The sequence below is a fragment of the Camponotus floridanus genome, unplaced genomic scaffold, assembly GCF_003227725.1.
Source record: "Camponotus floridanus strain SB8 unplaced genomic scaffold, Cflo_v7.5 scaffold24, whole genome shotgun sequence".
Lineage (NCBI taxonomy): Eukaryota > Metazoa > Arthropoda > Insecta > Hymenoptera > Formicidae > Camponotus > Camponotus floridanus.
This window is the reverse complement of record NW_020229370.1, coordinates 3,326,587-3,353,836: the sequence shown is the minus strand read 5'-3', so window position 1 is coordinate 3,353,836 and position 27,250 is coordinate 3,326,587. Positions and strand designations below refer to the sequence as shown.

General features: G+C 36.6%; 2 protein-coding genes across 9 annotated transcripts in view; one reads left to right on the top strand and one right to left on the bottom strand.

The window, feature by feature from the left end:
- Positions 1–26,165, top strand: part of LOC105256578 (potassium voltage-gated channel protein eag) — a 76,796-nt gene extending 50,631 nt beyond the window's left edge. Inside the window, exons 3-15 of one of the 7 annotated variants that reach the window (XM_025408924.1) lie at positions 706–806; positions 4,402–4,534; positions 6,123–6,134; positions 10,175–10,443; positions 11,010–11,309; positions 11,507–11,760; positions 12,509–12,774; positions 13,012–13,297; positions 13,407–13,770; positions 18,100–18,215; positions 19,274–19,390; positions 23,702–23,859; positions 24,053–26,165. In XM_025408924.1, coding sequence (XP_025264709.1) covers positions 706–806; positions 4,402–4,534; positions 6,123–6,134; positions 10,175–10,443; positions 11,010–11,309; positions 11,507–11,760; positions 12,509–12,774; positions 13,012–13,297; positions 13,407–13,770; positions 18,100–18,215; positions 19,274–19,390; positions 23,702–23,859; positions 24,053–25,095 — 3,419 coding nt within the window. In that variant the 3' untranslated portion in view covers positions 25,096–26,165. Of the gene's footprint in view, positions 1–705; positions 807–4,401; positions 4,535–6,122; positions 6,135–10,174; positions 10,444–11,009; positions 11,310–11,506; positions 11,776–12,508; positions 12,775–13,011; positions 13,298–13,406; positions 13,771–18,099; positions 18,216–19,273; positions 19,391–23,701; positions 23,860–24,052 lie in introns of all 7 variants that reach the window. The other 6 variants (XM_025408922.1, XM_011266626.3, XM_025408923.1 and 3 more) reach the window with 6 other exon arrangements.
- On the bottom strand, positions 13,851–16,880 carry LOC105256577 (TLD domain-containing protein 1). 2 transcript variants are annotated; one of them, XM_011266622.3, is made up of 2 exons: positions 16,482–16,880; positions 13,851–16,134 (listed from the first exon to the last, which is right to left on the bottom strand). In XM_011266622.3, exon 2 carries the CDS (start codon positions 16,132–16,134, stop codon positions 14,800–14,802), a length of 1,335 nt encoding a protein of 444 aa, XP_011264924.1. In that variant the 5' UTR covers positions 16,482–16,880; the 3' UTR covers positions 13,851–14,799. The 2 variants fall into 2 exon arrangements, with proteins under 2 accessions (XP_011264924.1, XP_011264923.1); XM_011266621.3 differs by having other exon boundaries at positions 16,612–16,880.
- Positions 26,166–27,250: the final 1,085 nt, after the last annotated feature.

The window sequence follows — 27,250 nt, the reverse complement described above, 5'->3', positions numbered from 1 at the left end:
AGCATCCCACCAAGCGCGCGCGCTGTCTCTTGTTTAATTCCCTCGCTTGTAATTTATCGGGAAACTCTAAATGAACTTTAGCTCACGTTAAAAAACTTCCGAGGTACCCATTAGCTGAGTAACGTAGATTTATACGAGATAGACATTGATTATTACTACTCCACCGTCGCTATTTCTCGTTGTTGCTATGTAATACGTAGTTTTTATATTTATTTTTATTTATCGTACGCACGTTACGTAATCATGATTTATGTAGCAAAAATGCTTTCTCTTAATTACATCGCGCATCGGACAATAATTTATGATTTAATGTTAAGTAAATAAACATCGCGTTCTCCGCTGAAGAAACATGCAACATTGTATTTATAATTGATAAATGAATAAAAATAAATAGATAAATGATAGATAAAATTTAGATTTATAACAATTGATGTGTAAATAAATAAATGTGCATCGATATGCAAGCTGCAGTTTGGAGGATTGGAATATATAAAAGAGACGCCACTTATTTTTTCTCTCTTTCTTTCTTTTTCTTGAAAAGTTGTATAATACGAATGAAACCATGAACAAAAGGCGTTGATGATGCGAAGAAGACAGAGAGAAGGAGAGGAGAGAGAAATTTGAAGGGGAATGCATATTTTCGCTACTGTCACGTTTTATGCAAGAGAGAATAATGTCTTCTTTTTCTTTGCTTTCTGTCCACAGCCGACAGCAGCTTCCTACTGGCAAATGCCCAGATCGTCGACTTCCCGATCGTCTATTGCAACGAGAGCTTCGTCAAGATCTCCGGCTACAATCGTGCCGAGGTACGAATACCTTATTTAATACAACACACATTTGATTTCTCTCAAGTTCTTATTCAATTTTCCTGCCAATATTATTGCCTTCGTAGAGCTATATTTAGACGACGCATAATGCATAAGATGTATCTCTCTCCTATGCTGTGTATATTAATTAGTTAATTAATTTATTAGTTAGTGCCGTATCACAAGCGTCACATATATATTCAATTTGTTAATTAATCTATTAGATACAATAGATTGCCAATTAGCCGAATTTGAATTATTCATTATTGATTTTCTCCGACAAATCAAATACATAAGCAGAGGAATTGCCTAATTTACATGTTTCACGAATATTATTAAAAATATATTGTTATATTTATTTCGTTCAACCGCAACACATTTTTTACGAAATATTTTTCGAAAGTTTTAGATATATTACATCGAGAGTAAAAGTGTATTATTGTTCTTTCAGTTCTGGTTTGAATAATCTCGAGCTATATTTAAAAATCGACTGCACGTAAGATTTCATGCTTTGTTACATATTTTTTCTACGCGTTGCATATTTTTCAGGTTTCCCCGATTAAAGAATCGATACAAGTTTGTGATATTGTATATTTTCGTATATTGCGAGGAATATGTTCGGTAGCATCTGATGATGAATAATGGTTCGCTTATTCATTGCCACTCTTCTCGATTTAGAGCGAGAATAGCCTAGGTAGCGAATGGATAACGGGATTTAACGACTAGCGAGGGTTGATTCATCGACATCGATTTATAGCTGTGGATAAGAGTTTTAGCTAGTAAGGTGCGAGAACCAGAGATATCGGGAGATAATATCGCGCATCGGCCAAACCCGGGATCGAATTCAAAGTCGATTTGATCGATCGCGCATATTCAATAAATTTGATAATTTAATTATTGATTTTTTTATTCGAAATATTATTGCGAATATCTATTATTTTTGAAAATTACAATCTATTTTATACGACATGAAGTATCTATAAAGTACATAAATATAAATAGGATTTTATTATTTACAATCTTAAATCTTTTAGTTCAGTTACTCTCGTTCTTCATACATATATGTATATATCTACGGATTGTGAATGATTATTATATTTGCCGTTTTAAAAGATGCATTTGAATATATTTAAATTATTTACGTAGATGTATTTATATCTAGGTAATGGTAACTCGAAAAACGGAAGAAATTTCCTTGGAAAAACGGTCTAATAACGATAAATCATGTATCCGAGTAAACAGGAAATTTCGTCGACGTAACGTAAAGTAATGCTTAAAGTAGCTCGTAAAGTAACGACAAACAATGCAAGATGTAAAATTGCCCCTCGAACTTAGATGAAAAACATCTCATTCGACTAGATTATTCGACTCATTGTCAGACACGATTCGGTTCTAACGTCTCGATTAAGCAACGACGCGTTGCTGCAGTAGAGAAGCGGTAACTATCCCGTTTCTGTAAGACACCCAATGTTCCAAATCCTATTGTTCGGAAAGACACATGGATTTGGGATTTACGAACTCCATTACTAAAAGCCGGATTGAGAATGCTTCCGTGGAAGGTTTGCGTGGCATAAGGAACAAAAGCGGTACAATGATAGGGACACATGCAGCGCATTTTCATTTTCCTTCGAGTTTTTCTTTGCGATAATGTATATTTATTTTTTAATGAAAGATTGAGATGTTACCATAAAATATATAAAAATATAAATATATAATATTTGAATGTAAAATAATTATTACGACGAGGATTGTGATTCGATAGATTTTCAGAGAATTTCTTTAAGAAGTAACAATTTCGTTTGTCAATCTGAAATAAAAATCCGCTGCATACTTATGACCTTTTGTTTTTTGTCTAACTTGTTTCTACAGCATTATTAAGGAAATGTCATTAATCCAATTGCTTTCAGCAACCTCAAAGACGTAATCGGCTTAATGTAATCGTACACATAATTGCGGGATTCCTTCGTGCATAAAATTTTCAAATTTTCTTTGAGTCTTATTTCTGCTTTTGCAACGGTCAGCAAGATTGCGCTTGCGCTTTTCTACTTTTCTGTTTCAAAGTGGGGTATTTTTCTTTTCACTGTGCACACGTGAAAAAGTCCAGCTAACATTTTAAAGCACAGAAAATACGGCTGTTACGTTACTCCTTTCATTGCAGATGCTGCAGATGTTGAAGCGCGAGAGATGTGTGCATTTCAATGCCATCGGATATTTGAAGTAAATCTCTTTAGTGTCGCAGCTTGCCGAGATCAATGGAGCGAGAATAAAATGCAGAAGCTTTACGCTGTCCTTTTTTTTTTTAATTTTTATATATTTTATATATTTATCCCCGATGTTATCCTTGTTATTTTTGCAAAATTCCAATTAAAAAAAAATCACGCCACGCGGCGCGATTTTAATTCAACCGGGATCGAAGTTATTTCGTTCCTGTTGCGCTCGCGAGCCATTGGGATTTAAAGGTCAACGCTACGGGATTAATAAATCTGTTTCGAAGTCAAAAAACATGGTATCATCTATGCCCGATATCCTGCACGAACGACCGTTTCTCGCTTTCGTCGGCATTTGATAACGCAAATCGGGTCAACCTTTATCGACGTTATCGATCCATAAAATCGCTATTTTAAGGAAGCACTTTATTCACAATGGCTTCTGTTTACGTCATTTAATCTCATAAGCATTATGGATTGTAACGTTATAATTTTCGCTCGTGGGTACATAAATTTGTATATTATCTCAGTGATTAAAGAAATACAAAAGAAGAAAGACATATTTCAAGGATAATTTATTCGCGAAAATTCCGACAGTAATTATATTCTTGATTATCTACACCCACGTGATCATTCCGTGAGCGCCTAAATCGATTATTATAATGAACAAGATTCGAATATGGTACGCCGTTTCTATGATTAACACTTAGAAATTTCACGCTGTCCAATCGTAACTTACGATACGCTCTTTATTAATACGTAACGAGCGCAAAGTGCATATTAATAATAGGCAGATCGTTCTAATTATGAAGTAGATTAATCGATCTTCCACCACCCGTGGTCGTCTCGCACATTTATCATCCGTGCTTCCCTTCTTTTCTTCCCAAGGATATACAGGGTTGTTTCTTAATAAATGCGAAAAATTTTAGGAGATGATTCTTTGTCGAAAATTAAGAGGGGAACTTTTTTCATATAAAAAGTTCTAATAAAAAATTGAATAGGGGTTGCTAGTTTCATCCCCTTATAACAATACGGAAGGTTGGAAAAAATATTAATAAATAACCTTTTTAGATACTAGTAGAAAATATCCACCCAATTTCATTTCATTAACTTGTTCCATATTTGAGAAAAAAATAAAAACCTAATTTTTACTCCTATTTTTGGAGGAATGTAATTTCACAGAAGGTATGTAAAAGTATATGTTTATATGAAAAACTCCCCTTAATTTTCGATAAATCATCTTCTAAAATTTTTCGCACTTATTAAGAAACACCCGGCACATCTCATAATTTATAATCTACATAATAGTGTATATTATATGTATGTATTCCACACACACTTAACGTCCTATAAATGCAAATTATAATGGATATTTTATATATCTCCAGGTTATGCAAAAGTCATGCCGCTGTGGATTCATGTACGGGGAGCTGACGGACAAAGAAACGATCGCCAGGATCGAGGAGTGCCTCGAGGGCCAGATTCACGATCAATTCGAGATTCTACTGTACAAGAAGACCAGTAAGTCGCCACGCTTATAAATCTCTGCATGAGAGAAGCTTAAATGTGTGGTTCGTGGGGTTTTTTCACGAGAATCGACGGTTTCGCAACGAGTTGGCCATGTAATTTACAGGAATCCGGAGAATAGTATTGGGTCTAAAAAGACTGGAAAATTTGAAACATGTTTTAAATTCCTTTCAAATTTGAAGCAAAATTGATCTACTTCGTCTACTAAATTCGTTTACTTTATATGGGATAAAGCCGTTGCAATCTAACAAATTAAATTGTTACTTGCACGATGGATATTAAGCGGTATGAAAGATCAAATGAAGGATTAAATAACTCGTTTCAAGCGAGTTGTTATCGCCGCGTTATTATGCCACAGCATAATTTTTGATTTGGACGAAATTCGCGCGACGAAACCCGCTCGACGGCGACAGGTCCGTTTTTCTTCGCGCGTTTGTCACGCGCGATAATTGGATGGCCATGTAAAAAGGCGATTGTCGGAAAGAGGAAGGGAAAAACTTGCTCCGCACGGAATCTCGGTTGGAGGAGGGGGCGGAGGAGTTATTGCGCGGAATTTGCATGCGCGTGTTTATCGGACCGGCATCTAGCTTCCTATTGCGTTGTCGTGCACCGCGTGGAAACGTTGAAAGTACAGCAATCAGCTCGACTTATGTATGTATTTAATGGGGAAACAAAACGTGACCGTTTTTACCGCAAAGAAACCGATACTTTGCCAATGAAACGTGTCGATATTTTAATTAGGATAAGATATAATCATCGTTAGCGCCGTGCAATTTTCGTGGGCATTTTTCTTACAGCGATAAACACGAGAAAATCGAATCTTTGCTTCTTTCATCGGTCTTATAGTCGGATTAATATGAAATTAATATGAAAAGATTTAATAAGTAGTAGAGTACTTTTACGATATTTTTCTTTGAATGCTTTTCGCCTAAATATGTCGTAAACGTTTCATAAATGTTTATTCCTGCAATGTTCTGTCAAAAATTTTATAGATAATAATTAATGCGATAGATATATTACCGTGAAAATTTATGTATTATTTTTCGCCATACTTATATACATTATTTTTTAAGAACAATTGCAGTTTTTCAAGAATTGAATGCAACCTGAGAGTTAACTATGAGAATGAGTTAACTATGAAACATTTTTATATATATTTTATATTTAAATAATTAACCCTAAAACCTTAAATTTGTAAAGAGCATGTTGAACAGGTACAATGTGTTAGTTGCAATATTCATAAACTGCGATCGTTGATAATGAAACCGTCGTTTCGGGAAAACGCCTCGGGGCACGAGATGTATTATTATGCATGCGCAATATTTGATGGAAACATATATCGAAACGTAACTGTGTCTGCATATATCACACCGGTAAGTTCCGTGTTTCGTGTTGGTTGTTCCACCATCATGTCGTATCACCCAATTTCTGATATTCGCGTGCTGTCTCGGCACAAAGACCCTCGAAGGAAATTTCATTATTTCCGATTATTTTTTCTCAGTAGAGAAAAAAAAAGAACACCCTCCCCTCTCGACACGTGACGTGTTAAGCGTAATAATGAAAGAGATCCTTCTGTTTAAAGGTAGCCCACGAGGTATGTCTAGCACAGATTCGCAAAAGCGTGCTCGCAAATGCCACCAGTAAGTCACCCACGAATTTAAGATCTATGCAAAAGACACCGTATACATGGCAAATATATACTTACCGATATAATACGCTTAAACTAATCCTTAACATTAGAATTTGAAAGGCTTTGTAAAAGCTTTTTGAATTTGAATTAATTAATTCTTGATTAATTTTAAATCGATTTTAACAATTTTTCTAAAAAAAAAGCAGCAGATTACATCATCGTTTTAGCGTTTGAACCTCTTCGCTTGTATATTAACATCAATGAGATTTATCTTTCTCCTTTTAACCTTTTTTTTATACAAATTTCATTCATATAATATTCACACTTATTTTGGAGGACAACCGTCGCATTTGTCCCTGTAATTGAAGAATTGCCTGTCAACCGGGAGCCAGAATGGAAAGATTACGGCTCCGCGTTCGGCGACGCTCGTAAAAATAGATCACGGACGTTATTTTTGCGTCGCATTACTCGCCCTAAAAGGGGGCGAGTTTAAGTACCTTTTTTATTCGACAAAATCCTCGGCCAACGGCTTATCGTCGAAAGAGACGCAAAAGAGGATGGATGCAACGACGCTCCGTTTCTCTCTCTTCAATGAGAAAAAAAAGGGTTACACCTCTTGAGGGAAGATTATCAACTCGCAAGGTTGATTAAACTCACGAGGAGACACAGATGAAGCTTTGTAAAAGGCGACTTAATTACGCGCCATATTATGAGAGAAACGGAGGTTTTTTGTTTTAGATAAATTTTATATTTTTACCCGCGTTTTATCCTCGCTAACACACAGCAATGTATATATATGTACATAACATGTACAGGTAACACGTACAGTGGTATACTGTCGGAGCAATTTTCGTTCTCATTTGCCTCGTTTCGTTCTATTAAAATGAGAATTTGTCGCGTAAAGCATCTAGCGCGCACGATGTTAATTAACTTATATATTTTTTATCTCTAGTATCGCTATTATACATATATTTACGTATGCATTAGAACTCCAAATTTAGAAACCAAGTTTGATGCATTTATTATTTCATTGACGAACACCAGAGCAAGAAAATCTTTCATTTTACATTCCCTTGAACCGTACAAACTCAAATTATATCAATTCAATTTGATATGTTAGCATTTAATATTAGCACTCATTAGTAAAGCATTTCGGTCGATTGAACGAGCCTATTATCATTAGCGAATTTCATTTCCCGTATATTCTGTTATTCTTCTCCTGATATTTATTACTATTTATATTATATTCCGCTTTCATTTGTAACTCCGTTTGTTACCAGTAATTTGTAATACTTTCCGTAACCACAACGCACGCTACGTTATATAATAACGCTATTTACATTCAAGCGTACGAATTGGGATATTTCGCGTAAAGTTTAATGTGGCGGCAATTGAAATAATTTTGATACCCTGCGGTATATACAGGGTGATTCATTTTAATCTTAACAGGCAAATATTTTGAAAAATATGCGAGATACGAAAAAATGTTTCAGACAAAAGTTATATGGTTTTACAGGAGACATAAGATGGTGTCATTAATTTGACCTTAAATAGTTACTTGAAGATCACGTAAAGGTTACCCTCAATTTTTTAAATGGAATCACCTATTTTTTTATTACATATTTTTGTAGCTTATCTCGAGAGCTTTCCAAAACACTATAATTAAGTTAGTTTTCATTAAGTACTTTCCGAGTTATGAGGCTTGAAATTGTTTCTTAATTTTACATAAACTGTAAAATATCTTATAAAATATTCATTTTTCGATTACCTTAATATTTTTATGTACAAAATAATGAGAGGAATCAATTGGTGTAAAGAAAACACAGTTATTTCGAAGAAAAAATATGTAATTGTTAATTGCAATTTACATATTTTTTCTTACACCAATTGATTCCTCTCATTATTTTGTACATAAAAGTATTAAGGTAAAATAATAAAAAAATGAATATTTTACAAGATATTTTACGGTTTGTGTAAAATTAAGAAATGATTTCAATTTCTCATAATTCAAAAAGTACCTGAGGGAAAAATATTTTATTATATAGTGTTTTGGAAAGCCCTCGAGATAAGCTACAAGAATATGTAATAAAAAATAGGCGGTTCCATTTAAAAAATTGAGGATGACCTTCACATGATCGTCAAGTAACTATTTAAGGTCAAATTAATGATACCATTTTATGTCTCCTTTAAAACCATATAACTTTTGTCTGAAATATTTTTTCGTATCTCGCATATTTTTCAAAATATTTGCTTGTTAAGATTAAAATGAATCACGCTGTATGTAAATATGATACTGTGATATTTTCCATTTGATAAAACCAATATTTTCAATGCAACATTATAGAAATAGGTATATTGTGCGTAGAGTCTTTTTAATAAAAACTCATCTTAAAATTTATATTACGAATTTATATCGTTGAAAAATATTTCAGTATCTTTATTCTCTTTCTCTCTTTCTTTCCTTCTCTCTCTTTCTAGCGTCACAATTATTCCGAAAGATTAATACCGAATAAGCCTTTTTCGCTTCGCTTTGAAATTCACACTGGTTTGAAGCCATAGCTACGCTTTCACTCTTTTTGCTACCCCTTGAGAACAGGGTCGCCCGTATTTCCGGTCGGCGAATATGTACATTGTCGATGCTTTTCATACGTAGCTCACACACCATCGTCGTTTGACGGGCTTACACGGTTGCTTAATTAAACCATTTGTCGGGGCACGAATATACAATAGTACCAAAATTATTATCAAACGTTTATATATGTGCTTGTCCCTCGGGTCCAAAATTTCACGTGTACTCGCAAATTTCGTATTCTCTCTCTCTCCCTCATTAATCCACGATAAAGGACGATTGTTTCAAGTATTGTCGAACGAATACTCCCGAGAGAATAAATGCGTAAAAGACGCGCTCCGTTGAGAGGACGGGATGCAAAAGATATCGTCTCATTCAGGAAATTTACTTTTCTACTCGGGCGCGAAAATCTCTCGATTTTCCGACGTCGCGAAAGTGTGTATCTCTTTTCGAAGCGCCTTTTGTAGCATCTTCTGCGATATATTTCTTTATCTCAACTTTCTACTGCATTATCTCTGTATTCGCAGCGTATTATGTGCTCTCTTTCTCCCTCTCGTACTTCGAATTTTCCTCATTATCGTTACCATTCATTCGCATGTTCGCATGCTTTACGCCGCGAAGCATCGTAGGCGAATCCCTAATTGGATTCCATCGGTCTGAACTCGCATATAGCTTCGATCTTGCATGCCCGACATGCGGCATTGTGGACAAGTGTGACAATAATTCAACGCGCGGTGCGACTTATCGCTCGTGGTTGAAACATTACGTTACATCATGAAGACGACAACTTGGAAATTGAAGAATGCTGGAGAACCAGCTTTTGTTTGAGCGACTTGGCTTTTGACTTTTGCTCGAAGCAACACACAATAATGCATGATCGGATATAATTTAACGCTGTCACGCAAGAAAGAAAACTTTCTATCGACTTTATTCGCGATATTGCAGGAAGAATCGCGAAAGAAGTCTCGAGGAAAAATTTTGTGTATTCTCTTAGAAATCCTTATATATTTTTCTTGTGTTACATTGTGTTATTTCAGCATTATTCTGCGTTTTATCAGCAGTTCTTATCTTCAGAAATTTTCCTGATACATCAAACAGTATTGATATATTAGTTTTTATATTAGTATTCCATCTTCCCCCTTTGCTTCTATTATTGTATAATATATATTATACTAGCACAGTATTTACAAACTAGCTTCTAGGACACGTAGCATGATAAATCTATCTAGACTGCGGCAGCAGAAAGATTTTCAGCCGAATTGATAATCAGCTGACTCGCTGATTCTCTCGCAACATCTGCAAAAACAACTTAGATTCGTGATAATCTTCCTGCGATCGATCGTGCTTGAAAGTATATACGACTTGAAAAGTAGATTTTATTTTCTCTGCCATCTTTGCGCGAGCAGACGGTATCAATGTCGTTCTCTTTTTACAGAGACACCATTATGGCTGCTGCTGCAAATAGCACCCATAAAAAACGAACGAGACCTCGTGGTCCTGTTCCTGCTGACGTTTCGAGACATCACCGCCCTGAAGCAGCCGATCGAAACGGACGACAGCAAAGGCGGCCTTTCCAAATTCGCCAAGCTCGCCAGATCGGTCACCAGATCGAGATCGGTCCTGGTCTCGCAGTTCAGCTCGCATCTGCCGGCTCTGAAAGATCCAGCTGCGCCGACTACCACCAAACAATCGCATCTGGGTCATGTAAGCTGTAATGTTTTATCACATAAAAATTTATCATGTGTAATTTTATATGTGCATGTTACGCACACACATACATTTTTAATATACATATTTTATATTTTATATATATGTATATAGATATTAATGCAGCTAAGAAATTTTCATTTTTAAAAATAATTAGCGTAATGGATAAGAAGCTACGAGATTTATAAAGTCTCATTTAGAAGTCGATAAAATAGAAATGTATTTCCAATATTGCTCCACTTTTCGTCGGGAAATGGAAGCCGAGAACACATTTGCATGAATTTTTCTTCAAAATCAACACGGAAAGCTCTTATACATTCGAAAGCTCTTTGAAGCGTGAAAAGTTAATGGAGCCAGACTCGATGTTAGAAAAATATATCAGATAAATGAGACACGATAAGAAATCAATATGAAAGCATCGTGAAAGATTGTTTATTCTCTTGATAATTTCACATATTTTTCAATATAAATAACTTGTGAAAAAATATAGAATATCTTTAAATGAACATATATTTGAAGTATATTTTATGATATACTTCAAAGTATTACGTTTCTTCTTTCAGATGATGTCTTTAAGCGGCGATGTTATGCCGCAATACAGACAAGAAGCGCCGAAAACACCACCGCACATCCTATTGCATTATTGTGCATTTAAAGCGATCTGGGACTGGATCATTTTGTGTTTGACCTTTTACACAGCCATCATGGTGCCGTACAACGTCGCGTTTAAAAACAAGACCAGCGAGGACGTCTCTCTGTTGGTTGTCGACAGTATCGTCGACGTGATATTCTTCATCGATATAGTGCTAAATTTTCACACAACTTTCGTCGGTGCTGGTGGCGAAGTGGTGTCTGATCCAAAGGTAAACTTGAAGGTTTTATTTTCTCGACTTCGTAAAAAACGTTTCCTTACGAAAAATGAAGCTATTCATTATTATACTGTAAGCTTGTACGGTGAAAATAATTAATACATTTTCTTTTGCGAAAATTGTTCATCAAATTGGTAATCAACTCATTTGATTCAGCTGTTGTCAAACGTAACTATGTTTAATATTTTCAGGTAATCAGAATGAACTATCTGAAATCTTGGTTCATCATAGATCTGTTAAGTTGCCTACCGTACGATGTGTTTAACGCCTTCGACCACGACGAGGACGGGATAGGTAGCCTGTTCTCGGCCCTGAAGGTGGTACGATTGCTGCGACTCGGCAGAGTCGTACGCAAGCTAGATCGTTATCTGGAGTACGGTGCCGCGATGCTCATTCTTCTGCTCTGTTTCTACATGTTGGTTGCTCACTGGCTGGCCTGTATCTGGTACGTCACATTAAGGTGATTTTACCCTGCGTACACGTATTCAAGGTAACACATACGCCTCCCGGGACACGGTACCTCGCGTAACAACGATCGTTCATCATTACAACATTACACACTCAAACATATCGTTATGATTCTTGTCGTGCTACGCGATAGACTTTAGGTCACTGCATGTGAAACTCTCTGTACAACTCATGTATTTCTTATTTTCCATCATATTTTTCTTGCAGATTCTCTGATCGTCTTTCTGATTTTCTGTATCTGTCGCTTCCCTCTCATATTATCATATAAGAGGGAATATATGAAAAATATGAAAAATGAACGTTGATCGTTGTATCGCTTTTTAAATTATTTCATTAAATTAAATATCGTTACCGAAAGAACTCTAATTACATTTATATATGCTGAAAATTATTTATATTTATTTAAAATATAAAATATAAAATATAAAATGCGAAAATCGACATTTAAATTGTTATATATTATGAAAGAAGGGACGGAGGCAAAACTGGAGAATTGCAATGATATTAAAAATTAATTAATAAGTCTGACAGTTAAAGTTGATCGAGAAGTTTGGAAGGATCTTACGGAAGCAAGAAGATATCGATCAAGTTTAACTCGATGCGATCTTAAAGGAAATAGCATGTGACGCTCTGCATCCAAATATACATTATCTCGCAATCTCATATCAATCTCCTATCCACCAAATCCCGTTCACGACCTCGTAAGAGATCTCGTTGCGTTAAAGGTATTCGATAGGGAGATCGGACGCCGACAACGGGGTACAGTATTCGTGGTTGTGGAAGTTGGCCAATGTTACTCAGTCACCGTACACCTACTTTTGGAGCAATACCAGCACCTCACCCGAACTAATAGCCGGCCCGTCACGTCGCACGATGTATGTCACTGCTCTTTACTTCACGATGACTTGCATGACTTCCGTGGGTTTTGGAAATGTTGCGGCCGAGACCGACAACGAGAAGATTTTTACCATCTGCATGATGATTATTGCTGGTATGAACAATATTATCATTAATTCCTCTAATTTTTTGATAATGTAAATACGATAATATATAAATATAGTAAATGTAGATAAAAAAAATATGTAAATATAGAGAAAGTAGATTATCGATTATATTCGGATTTGATTAAGCTAGAGATGAAAAAAAAAATTCATAAAATAAGAATTTGAAACTGTCTTTTTTTCTTTCTCTCTCTCTCTCTCTTTCTCTCTTTCTCTTCCTCGACCAGCCTTATTGTACGCCACGATCTTCGGTCACGTCACTACGATCATCCAGCAAATGACGTCCGCCACCGCCAAGTATCACGATATGTTGAACAACGTAAGGGAATTTATGAAGCTACACGAAGTGCCGAAAGCTCTCAGCGAGCGCGTCATGGATTACGTTGTCAGCACGTGGGCGATGACCAAAGGTCTGGACACGGACAAGGTTCTTAACTACTGCCCCAAGGACATGAAGGCTGACATTTGCGTGCACCTCAATCGGAAAGTCTTCAACGAACATCCCGCCTTCAGGTAAATTCATTCGCGTGTCTCTTAATTTTAGAATTTGAAAAAAGATGTTTAAATAGTCTTAAATTTACTAATTATCCCAATTCACTGTATTTTCCGCGTTAATATCTAGATTAGCGTCTGATGGGTGTCTGCGCGCTTTGGCGATGCACTTTACCATGTCACATAGCGCGCCCGGCGATCTGCTGTATCACACGGGGGAGTCCATAGACTCCCTATGCTTCATCGTGACCGGCAGCCTCGAGGTCATACAGGACGACGAGGTGGTAGCGATTCTGGGGAAGGGTGACGTTTTCGGCGACAGTTTCTGGACAAATCCGTCGATCGGTCAGAGTGCGGCGAACGTCCGAGCGCTTACTTATTGCGATCTGCACACAATCAAGCGAGATCGGCTGTTGGAGGTGTTGGATTTTTACCAGGCTTTCGCCAATTCCTTCGCCAGGAATCTGATCCTGACTTACAACCTGAGTCACCGGGTGAGTCTTTTGGATAGAAAGAAAAGATACCTGTTATAAGTCGATGGAAGGAATATGATTAGATTATAACTCTATCGAAAGAGATGTAGATTTTGATTGTTTATTGAAGTTTTTTAATAGATCTTACAGTAATATGCGGTGGTTTCCGTCGATTTTATAGCTGGTAAATCGGTGTGTTTGCATTATATGTAGTGTGTGTGTGTGTATTTTTTATTTTATGACACGATTATACAGTCTTAACAAGAGCAATTTGTATGGCACACGGTTATTCGTTTACAAATAATTAACATATGCAGAGAACGATAAATTAACAATTATAACGACTTGTCAGGCACTATACAATAGGCATTCAGGCCACGCAATGATTGGCATGATACTCTTTAATATCATAGTTTTTAAGTTTAATAAAAAAGGTACACATATAGACAATGTGATAAGATTGCACGTAATATATACGATAAGTAATAATCGAATGAGCCGAAAGAGACAATCGCGAATCGAGAAACATCAGGCCGTTATAAAAAGGGACAAAAGTCCTAATATATAATATACTTAGATAAATAATTATACAAATAAACAATCTTACACACATATGAGTCTGTAAAAAAATGTACATAAAGCTCGCATTCGTACAAGTAGACGAAATTTTCTCATTCAAACTTTTCACGCAATGATTTTCGTAATATAATTCGTTTCCGTTAACATTCTAATTGCCTCTCGTGGCGAATTCATTTCAACTTTAAAGATTATGTAAAATGGGAAGATTCTCTCTCTTTCTTTCTCTCACTATAAGTTATTTTTGTAAACTATTAAGATTTTATACATATCTCTCTCATACCCGTATATAATCCCATTACAATTATCAGAATCGATAACAAATTTTACATATATTTTATTCGAATTAAATGAAAAGTTGAACAATCTTAAATATCTGCAAATATCTTTACAACGTTAGCATTCTTTTTCTCTCTCTCTCTTTCTCTCGTCCTACTCAAATTTTCATAAAGATTTCTAAATTTTATATCACAATTACTCTTGTTCTTCGCGAAGTCCTTCGCTATGTAACTTACGACCGGACAGTTCCAGCATTAATTTTGACGTCGGGTCTTGATCCAACACAGATTTCGCCTCGCGTACATCTTCTTCGACGTCTGGCACCGGGCCAACCCCCCACACCTCGCAGTGTTTGATTTTAAAGTCTTCCTTACCACTAAGTTGTACATAATTCTGGAAGGTGGTGCACGACAAACTCGATTTGCCGGTACCGTATTCGCAGTCCAACCAGAGGCCGGGATAGTTAAGCTGCCCCCCCATGAGCAGGCCGTTAGGCATCGTTTGCTGATGGAGATTGAGATACTGATAGTGATTGTTGTAATTTGTCGACGAGAACGTCAGTATTTCCGGATCGAGTTTGAATAGAAACGAAGTTTGATTCCCTGTGAAATTCGGTCCTAGCTTCCAGCTGTCGGAGGCAAAACCGCCAAACACGTGATCGTCTGTGTCTTGAAGTATGATTATCGTTGCACCTTGCATGACGATCCTTCCTAGCATAGTGGAAAATGATTCGCCGTGTACCTGACTTGAGAACAGAAATCGCCATTCGTTACGAAGCTCGTGCGGCAGACTCAGATTCAGGAACAAAACGTCTCCTAAGCCTAGTATACTCGGAAAATGCGGTATATTTTCCAAACCCTTGCATAACGGCAAAAGATTCAGATCGTTTAGCCGCACACCTGTACTCTTATCGCTACCCTTCTTCTGAGAAATCAGATAAAGGTATTGGAAAACATGCGACTGAATGTGCTTGAACGTAGCCGCCGTCACAAACCAATTCTCCACTTGATCGACGGTCAATACGTCCCCGTACTTCACCAGATCTTCGCAAAGACAGCGCGAACGCATACTTATACGTCTGGTATTGACGGTACAGCCGATGCTGCTCCAGCTGAGGTAATGGGCATTACCAGAATTCTTTTGTAGTCGCAAGTAAGAGTTGATCGTTGCTTGAATATACTGAAGGAACGTAGCGGTGGGCATCTCGTACTTTTGCTCGTCCTCCGAGAAACCATCAAAGATCAGATTGGTGCGTTCCTCGGGACTACCACGTACGGCAAAAACGTAGAGTCTACCAAAGTTTTCGCCGTTGACTGCCGAGACCTTTTTGCCAGGTTCATGGCAAAGAAATCGTACCACAAACTGTAGCAATACGTCGTCCAAGTGAGTCGACCAGTGTTTGAATATATCTTCGCGTTTAATGGAGCCCGAGCTGCGGGACATGGATTTAAAGAGGTTCTCCACTAGTGTTAACTCCTCCGCAGAAAGAATATTCGCTGATGAAGCGGAACGACTCGATCCATGACCCATCTGGAACAATCGTATAAAATAGCATAACATTAATCACTCTGTCTACTTCAAAAGTAACTCTTCTATTAATTTCATCTTTCTAATCATAAATTATAATGCTTTCTAAATATATAAATTAATTCTGCGAGCCTACATCACAAAACTATGTCAGCAGCGTACATTTCTCTTGCAACAATTATTTTACACAAATTATTATTTATTACATCTAACATTAATTTTGCCACAAGGTGCAAAAATAAACTAATGAGGCTGTTATTATACAGAAGAAAGTGTACAATAAAAGTCCCCTATTTCTCTCTCTCACACACACACGTTTTCTTTGCGGATCGTGTTACACACATACTCACTATCTAGGCTTTAGAATCGTAAGAATCTCCGTGCATGTATTTTTCCTGACATTTTCCTCGATTCGGCACATCGCGATTAGGCTAAGGCGTAGTATTTGTTATCGTCGATAAGACGACGTAATCTACGCACCTTTCGTACGGACGAGCGGTCTTCTTTCTTGGCAGCCCATATACTTCTCGTTTGCCACCCCCGTCCTGCGGACGGTGTCGAGGGATCACAAGCCCCGATATTTCACGGCTCTCCGCACGTGACGGCGGCCCCGCGTCGTCTCACGTAACGCCGCGACGTCACGCACGTCACGTCACGTCACGTCACGTAACGTAACGTCGTCGTCGCGCCAACGACTCGGACGCGCTCAGGCTCGACACTCTCGGCGGCGGATTTTAGAGGTTATGCGCAGCGCGCCCCTGCCCCTGCGTCGACACCTATCGACTTCCGTCATCGCGCCTGCGCCGCTGACCTTCGCACACGCTTTATGCATGAGATGCACGTTTGTGCATTTTCCTCGTTCGTCGCGCGCGCACGAGAAAATCGACGACGAAGCTCTCAAGGCTTGTCGGAACAATCGTCTCGAATTTTTCGTTCGAATAACGCGGAATAAAGGGTTGTGAGGTAGTGACGAATCGAAGGATTCGGGGGCGAGATTACAGAGAAAATATACAGGAAATACCAGGAAGAGAGGGAAAAGAATCCTGAGAAAATAATCTAAGTCACGCGAATGCGATAAAGCAAGCTTGTGATTGCATCTGTATAAATTTGAATTCGATAATAATATTTTATGGAGATGAAATATTTTTAAAATGCGAGAAAAGAGCGCGAAAATGAGAGAACCGGAAGTATAGTCGTTTCATCCGCGTGACGTCATTGTCTACGTCACGTCTACTCTCGTCGGCTATATATCGTTTATCGCATTTTCCTGTCGCGCATGGATCTCCTAGGATTGAGAAGAATAACAGGAAAGTTTCCAGATAAATTCGCAAACATTCGCGCAAACATTTCCATAGATAATGCGACGAAAGAATCGTGAAAGGTGCGAAATTGCGCGGTCTCGCTCAAAGGGAAAACGCGGATAGACGCGAATTGCGCAAATTATGCAATTTCCAAGGGAGTGTGTTCAGGCGAAATGACCCTGTGCACAGAGCGCATTCATGATGACGCACGTGCATAATACAGGGAAACCGAAACGCGGCTCCGGTTGTTTCCACGCAATTTTCGCGTCAGCTCGAAAACGCTTGACTGTTAAGTATTGTTTCAGTGAGATCTTTTTTTTCTTTCTCACGAGGAATCGCTAAAGTTATTAAGCAGAATATTTTAAAAAGTTATTAAATAATATAAAGTATAGTATAATTGAATATTTCATAAATAATGTAGAGCAAACTCTTTTTTTATATTTATTGTAGAAAACAATGAATATAATATAGATATACGTATGATGAATATATTCTATTTATTATGTAGTATAATTTTTTAATATGTGATATATGTTCATATTAAAAATTATTAAAATTATTTATAAAATTAATAATAATAGTAATAATTAAATATCAATTTCTTAGATTTGTATCATTTTTATTTAACTAATAAGATTTTTATAACCAAGTTAAATTTTGTGTGCAGCTCATCTTTCGAAAGGTCGCCGATGTCCGTCGAGAAAAGGAATTGGCCGAGAGGAGGAAGAACGAACCGCAGTTGGATCAGGCGCAGGATCATCTGGTTCGCAAAATCTTCTCGAGGTAGGAAAACATTTGCCAGCAGCTATTAGTTATCGGATACAATCGAATGCAATCGGGCTCGATGCCAGTCACGAATCCTTGGATGAAATAAAAGGAATCCATTCTGAGAATTGTATGCTCGATCTTCGGAAAATCTAGAAGAGTAGAAACTAGCGCAGAATAAAAAAGGTTCGATATTGTAATAAAAATGCAACCTCTGATTTCTCGAGAATTGCAATAATATTTGTACTTTCATAGAATGGATTTCTGATGTACAAATTACGATTTTGCAAGCATTAGCCTAGCAGTTGACTTCCGGTTGCCACTAATGATAAAACTGTTTGAAAGTATATGCTTCGATCTGTTTTGACAACTGTCGAAGCATGCGAAAAAACTAATTTAATTTTGCATTTAAAATTTCTTCTACACAATGTCTAGATATAAGTGACTTTGCGACATTATAAGATTCTGCATAATAATTCATAATAATACTTTTCACGCGTACGACGATACATGATCTTTTATAATTATAGCGCAATCTATCATTTTTGTCTTTATAAAAATCTTTCATGCCATGAAATATAAATATATACCATACAATATAAATATATACCATAAAATATAAAATAATTATGTATGGTTATATCTGAAATATAATTCTGTGTACTAATTAATCACAGCATTTAATTGCTGAATAAAGTGCACATCAAGAATCATTAATTAACAGAGATGAAAACATCAGTTGGCGAAAATAAATTTGACAATAATAAAAAGTCATTGACGAAGATTGTGAGATTTTGTGTAAACAAACTTAAAATGTCTGAAAGTATACATAATAGCGCTGCTGATGGATCACTTTGCCTCCCTTCCGTATCCTTGTACGCGTAACATCCTATGTGAGAATATGGAAGAAAAAAAAGAGAGAAAGTGAGAGAGAAGAGAAAGAAGCAAGAAAGAAAAGAATGAGAGAGGTGAAGCCAAGATGTGTGCAAAGAATTGATCGCGGACGTTCTTTATATTTTCCGTGGCTGTTGCTGAATGTGATCGTGTTGCTTGGCTGGCCTGTTGTTTCCGCGAAGGTTCAAGAGCGACGGGGAAGGCCAGATCGGCGTGACCAGGACCGTGAGCGGACGGTCCCACCAGGATTCCGACGAGGAGCTCACCGTCAACGTTCTGCCGCCCTGGCCAAGTTTTAGGCAATTTCATTTTTCTTATTCATATTTATTTCTTCTTCAATTCTCTTTTTTGCCTTTCTCCTCGCTACCTTCACAATCTCTTATTATTATCTCGTTAACATTATTATTACTATTATATTGTCATTATTATTATTATTATTATTATTATTATTGTTGTTATTATTATTATTACTTTGTCTGTCGTTGAATTTATATTTATTACTATTATTATTATGATCATGGAAGTTTTATTAATATCCACTGCGTATATGTATACGATGAATATTATAATGTGTATTACATTATACATATAATATCTGTTTCAATATTCGTACGTGTGTATATATGTAATATTCACAGATATATATTGTATATCACGAACAGCGCGCGCGCGTGATGCACGTGACATTTTCGAGTTTTGTTAATTAAAATAGTTGGTTTTTATCGCAAAATTGGCATCCATTTGTCAAGATACATAATAATCACGCACGAAAGAGAAAGAGAAAGATAATAGATAAAAAATAATTCTATTTAAATAAAAGTTTAAGCAAATGTGTTGGAAAAGAAAATTTTAATATAGAACTTTAATATAAGATATAACGTTATTAAAATATCCGATGAAATGCATTCTTTTTATAAAAAAATTTATATTCAAGTATAAAAACTAGAGCTTTTAATTTTAATAATGTGATCAAGCAAATGATAGATTAAATTGCATTTTTGCCTCTTAAAACAGAGATGACATACGTGGCAGAGAATGGTCTTGTATAATATTGACAAATTTCACTCGATTTAATTTCCTCGTTTTTTTTCTTATTTTGATAAATCAAATATTTGATTCATGACTTTAAACGAGCGATTTTATGTCGTTAACGGTAAAACTCAAGGAAGCGTAAAAATCTGGATTTAAACTTTTGTGAGAGACAGATAGAGAAAGAAAAATTCGCGCGATTTTCTCTAGATTGGTCGGAGATTCCTTTGAGCTGAAATTTGTCATTGTCACTCGAAAACACGTGCACACGCTCGGGCGCTTTCCTCGCCTAATTCGTCACGGCGAATACCGTAATGTGCGTCCCGTAATGTGCCAGCCGGAAGGTATCACGTATGTGCACTTGCTGTACACGCTTGAATGTGAACGACGATACATTTTTATCGCACGTCGAGACACGAGCAAATCGAAATTAGCGGTCGATCAACCACCGCGAAATTCCTCCGAGAACGTTCAGGCTCACCTCATCATCGCGAAAGACCGCATTTATATAGAACGTTATTTAAAACTTGTTAAAATTATTATAGAATTTTTTTATTTTGCAGTAATATTAAAATATTATTTTTTCTGATAATATTTAATGAATATTTATTGAACCAATGAAAGTCGAAAGCTAGAGAAAAGTAGACTTGAAAATTAATTGATAATTACTAATACTTGGAGCTTATTAGATAGTTCTTGATCAAGTAATTTAAACTTTTCTGGTCGAAATGAATATTACATGTACAGAGATTATACATGAATAAGGTACAAAGATGTTAAAGATTTGTTCGTCCTTCCAGCAGCATTTTCAATCGAGACGTACACTTCATTTGCGGTCTCGTCATCATTATTTTAACAATCACATTGCAGTTTCTAACGAATGCTAGAGTGCTGTAAGATATACGGCTTTACAAGGCTATGTGCATCTCTTTTTTCACATCATATATTTTCCTACAACTAAAAATCAGATATTTATATATAGAGCAAACTGCAGGATTTCGTATAGTTTTCACCTTACCTAAATATATAGCTTCGCAATTTTATTTTTCAGCTTTTATAATTCAATGTTAGAACGAGATATCGTATTATGTAACAACAATACTCTAGTATATAACAATAATAATAATAAAAACAATTCTTACAAGATCTGTTAAAATAGAAAGAAAATAAACCTAAAGCACGACAAAATTAGCCAATGAGTATTCTGTCTAATGAGACAATATCTCATTCAAATAGTCTAAAATTACGAGTGTAATTATATTAAATATTAATTAAATATATATTCGCAATATTGGGGTGAGAAGTTGCCGAAATCCTGACGTGTTTAAACGAGCATCTGATCTTCTTCGATTCTTATGCAAAGTGCATGCGACGAATACACACACTCTAGGATTCCGACTTCTTTTTCTCTTATATAAAATATATTTGTGAGTATTTTTACAAGTATGTATATATACAAACATATGTAAATTACTGTGATGCAGCTGTGCCCGAGAAACTACCGGAATGCCAGAGAAGAAATTAAAAGCAAACATCACGCTACGTTTGCGATTTACAGTCTTTTGCCTTTTTTATATTCTCTCGATATGTTCATCAAAAATTTTATACATCTATAACTTTTGCATTCTCAGTTGCCTGATTTTCGCACGCACATAACGTGCTTTCACTGCTAATAATTGTCTCTCGAGTCTTGACAGCCTTGTGTTACTTTTCTCTGTAGCGTAATTAATTAATTATACTCGCTAACTTATAATAGTTTTCTTTGTAATAATTATTATTGCAACCAGCCGGAAGGCATTTTTATCGTTTAATGATAGACAATATATACTTATTGATTTACATGCATGGAAAAATCAAGTTTTGACGTCATAAGGACGCTTTAATATTCTCGTTCTTATAAAACTTTTAATAAAACTTGAAAGTATTTTTACGCGCGCAACAGTTTTTAGCATTTTTAAATTATGAATTGTATTATTGAAACTTTAATTCGTATAACAACGAATTTTATAGTAACTGCACTATCGGAACTTTAAAGTCAGGGTAATGAAAATCGTAATTAAATTGATCCTCGATCAATTTCTCGCAAGGACGAGCTTGCTTTGACGCATATAATAATAATGTGATTTTAATAACATTTTCCGCTACCTTACGCTTGACAAAGACAACGCCAATAATTAATAACTGTAATGCAACTATTCGTCACGTTTAATAGTGTTCGATAATGTGGCATTCCCAAAGTTTGTCGGGCAATTTCTCATCTCCCAAGGTACATCGAAACGTTGGTCGACGCTGATCGGTACCGCGATATGCTTTTTAAGAGAGTTAAATATAACTTTTTAATAGTATTTATCAAGATTTATATTACATTATCTCAAATATTAGTAACTTTTTATTAACTTGTTATTTTATTTATGTTTTTTAATCTAACACAACTCTTTTTTTAGAAAGACGAATATATTAGTCATTGAAAATTATTCATATAAGTGTATTATATTAAATTAATATAACTCTACATATCAAGCATAGAGAAATTTATTATGTCAAATAAAATGGTCTGAAATTTTTGAATATATAACAAATGCGCGATTTATTTGTTAAAAACGTTGTACTTTTCATATAATTCATATAATTTTGTAATATTTTCAATTGTTAACAGCATCGTATCTGTCGAAGAAGCGAAGCATTATGGTGTTCGCTGTTAATGCAGATCAATGATAAATTCGAAAAAAATATAAAACTTACTAAAAGTTCTTCTTAAGATTTTGTACTACGAGATTGTAATCCGAGCGATTTCAGACGAATTAAAAGTTTCGGCACGTAAGAGCTCGAATAATTTTAGCACAAGCTGCCTAAGTTTGATTCATATATTATGGCAGAACAAGAACGTGCCCTGTTTACTCGAGGAACTACAACTGTTTGGTGATTTTTCCAAAAATATATTGATATATCTGTTTTCCTTAGGAAAAAGTATTATTTGATAAACTATTCAGCAATTTTATATATATATACATATGTCCCTGTCAAAAAATTTTCCACGATAAATTATCACCGTCGGCGTTCACCAACGTTCTCCGTTTTCCTTGTGCTCTTGCCAAACGTCGTCTATCACCGCCGTGGATCCCGTAGATACGTCGCACCAACGTAGGTCGCTCCAGTAGGACCACCAACCAGTAACCGGAGCCGCCTTCCTTTTTCTAATCGTCGATAGTAGACGATCGCATCTACGGCGATAATCCTATTATTAGTTAATCCACGATCTAGTTCAAGGATGCACCATAGATTTATCGCGGATCGAAAAGGAGAATGAAACGTGACGAATAATGATAGAAGAATTAAAGGGAAAAGAGAAAACAATAGACATAATCAGGTTTTCACATGAGATTGATCCAATGCACCCCTTTGTCACATTTTTGACCCTCTATATGCATTTGTATTCTTGCTGCCCTGGTCCAAATATCTCAGGAATAATAATGAATATATTTTTATCGTATCTTCTCCTTCGTGTTTGTAAATATGTTTTACAAATTTCTTACATTGAAAAGTAAAGACAAATGTTTTTTTCTCTCGATTACTTCGTGTAGATTTCGCCGAGAGAGGCCACACACTGCCGATGTGGAAAAGGGCGACGGTAAGGACGCCAAGGATGGCGAAACGTCGCACGCTAGGAAGCCATCCGTCGCCGAGGAAGGAGGTACAACCGTCGCAAAAACGCGACCGGGAAAATGGGGCCGTTTATTAGGTAAGAAAAATAATCTTTCAATAATCAATCTTAATTAGATACGATTAAATCAATTATCGAGTTGTGTAACATGAATTTTTTTATTGAAAAAAATTGTGCAATAATTCATTATTGAGAGATACTCCATTTGAAGCAAGCTAGTTAAAAAAACTTTCTAGATTAAAATCTATGCAAAAAATTTATAATGTTGCAGGTAGCTCGAGTTTAGATTCTGGCAGTGAATCGGGCACGGCTGGTGACACGTTCAAGCGGTCTCTCAGCACGAGAGATTCGCGTCCAAGTTCCAGCGTCGCCACCAACAAAGTCTTCCCGAAGCTTGGCAAGTTGGGAGGCACAATTGAAGAGGTTAGCGATAACGTTGAAAATTCAAAGGATGCTCAACAACAGCAGCAGACGCAACAACAACAACAACAGACCCTCGTCGTGGACTCGAAGCAGCTGCAGCTGCGACGCCTGGAGAGCTATGACGGTGGTCTGATCACGCATCAGCCGAGCCACGAGCGAGAGATTCTCGCGGCGGTGCTAGAAGTGAAAGTGGACCTGAAACTGGAGGTGCAGAGGGTGAATCAAAGGCTGGCCAAGATCGAGGACATGTTGCAAGCGCTGATGAACAGGCTACCAGCCGCGGGAACATCGCCATCCGGTGGTGCTTCTCAGCCATCTCAGAAGATCTCCGGGAACTTTGCCTTGGGCGGTAACGGTGCCATCCAGAATCAGCCGCCCGTCACCCCGAGCGCAGTGACGTTGGTCCAATCTGCGACACAGACCGCGGATTACAAGCCGTCAATTGCTACCACATCGACGTCGACGACGCCGAGCGAGGGCTATCGGGAGCAGTCGACGGCAACGGAGCGCGTATCCAAGAGCAGTCAGGAGCATCACCATCATCATCACCATCACCATCAGTCGTCATCGTCGTCGCGGGATGTCAACAAAGAGCTGCTGGAGCGGCTAGCACAGGCCTCTACGTCGCGCGGCGATGATTCCAATGCTCTGGGACCGCTGATCCTTCGCAAGCGACGCAGCAAGTCGCGCAATAAGGGCGCGGCGCCGCTCGCACCACTCGCTACGCAACCGATGAGCCCAACAGAGATCACGGAGACCACGCAGATGCTCGAGTGTACCGATGACCGGGATTCAACCGGAGGTGGACCGACCGATAGGAGCTCTGCCGACCGGACTGCCGAAAGGTCCGAGCGTAAGAGACCGCCGCCCAGACCGAGGGAGTATTTGTGAAAGTTCTTCTCGCGTCGCATTATCTCTTTTTTTCCCCTTTTTTTCGAAACAATCCGCCGCGACGCGGTTGAAGGTTCATCGTCCGATACGCTTGTTAGTTTAGCATTTAATCACGCAAGAACGCGAATTTGCCGCACGGTGATGCGATCACGCGATTATCTTATTCTAAAGCTATGTGCTACATCGAACAATAACTGTTTCGTTATTCTTTCGTTCGTGTGTGCAAGATGACATGCCATGACGGCGAATCATCGTTTCGATGCGGCTTGGAAGATTTGGAAACTGTTAGTCATCTTACGTGGTCTTGATCTCTCCGGTAGCGTGACTGAAATATCGTGTAAATTGACTCTCTCGACTTTCCGCCGAGTGGCGGACGAATACAACGTGTCGATAATTTTGTTTCATAAAGGTAACATCTGATAATACATACATAATTACGTAATTAATGAGAAGAACTCCATATTTTCGCGCTAATCGCTTTACAAGACGAGCTGAGAGAAAGAGAATGAAAAGATTTCGTCTCGAGCAAAATAAAGTAATTCTGCATGGCCAAAAGCGATAAATAAACGATAAATAAATGCAGTTTTAAATACGAAATTATTCGCTTACTTCTTCGAGACACATCGAAATTTTCCGAGGGAGTATATTCACTATGTATCATACATACACACACACACACAAAACACACACATACACACACACATATACACAGATGTAGATTCACACGCATCGCGTAGCGGATTTCGCGGTAGCATCTCTCTCTCTTTCTCTCTCTCTTTCATGGCGATCACGCTAAATTTCTAACAATAAGCCTCTCCGGCCACGATCGAAACGGTTCACGATATTAAGCCAACTGTCTCTTTCAACGAGATATTTTGTAATTATTAAGTGAATTATTCAGTGAATCTCCGCATGATGGTGGTGTCCAACAGAATCGTTAAGAATGTGTAATCCAAATTGGCCAAATATAATTCTCAACAGATATCACCTCGAATCTTTTAAATTTCAAGACATCCGAAAATATTTATTACAGTAACAATAAGATAAAGACAAATAGCAAAATAATAACATAAAGCAACATAATAATAAAAACATTTATTACAATAACAATAAGAAAAAGACAAATAGTAAAATAATAAAATAAAGACTTTATTGCGCTCGCGCGACGATATAATTTTCTCTAAAGAAAAATCAGTTAATTCCAATATGTATTTTGGACACCACGTTAGGTAATTTTTATCTTGGTTGTGAAAAATTCTCGATTTTTAAATACAAATGTATTTGCGATTTTTCTTTTTACTCTTTGTATTAAACGAGATTTTGAATGATACTGGATAATTAAAGCAAAACAGCCAAATCAAATACTAATTGAAATAATCGTTTTGTCTCGACAAACGGAATTGTGAAATGGAATTGCAAATGTAATCGTCTTGTTCTATCCAAGATAAAATCTATTAAATATTGCAAATGACTTTATAGGATTTCGATTAAAACCGAAAATTTTGAATTGATTTCGTTTGAAGTTAAATAACTTTTATTTTTACATTTTTTATTTATATCAAGATTTTTTAGAATATTACTTCTATAACATATTCCCATATATTATATTGGAATCATAAATTATGAAAAAATATCTCTAGCAATGTTTATGCCTTCTGATTTTATATTGTTTTGTTATTTAATTATTGTTTGTTTGTTGATTTAATATTTTTACATTACATGACGAATAATTACGAATGGCTACAAAAAAGAAATGGTTTAAAAGTTCATCAAAAAAATATTAAATGATATCGAAAAAGATAATTTCTCGTGCAATAGTAGTATTACACACAAATGGCGCTACGCAAATTCGTATGATACGTATACGAAGCCAAACAGCAATATTAGATGTATATATCTTGTAATATGACATGTACATATATTTGCATTTAATTATGAATCATACAAACGTGTTAAAACACGCTGCTGCTGTTACTGCAAACGAGAATGGCGTCTTTGCTAATATTTGAATGAGCCGACAATCACATGTCTTTTTAAGCTTATATATCAGATCGAATCGAACAAATCTCCGAATTATTCGCAATTTGGAGTTTTGTTACAAGGATTAGAAAAATGATTAGTTCGTATCGATAAGTATCACACCAAGTGTCTTACT

Excerpts from the sequence above, each read along its gene's own strand:
- LOC105256577 (XM_011266622.3), bottom strand. The coding sequence starts at position 16,134 with ATGGGTCATGGATCGAGTCGTTCCGCTTCATCAGCGAATATTCTTTCT.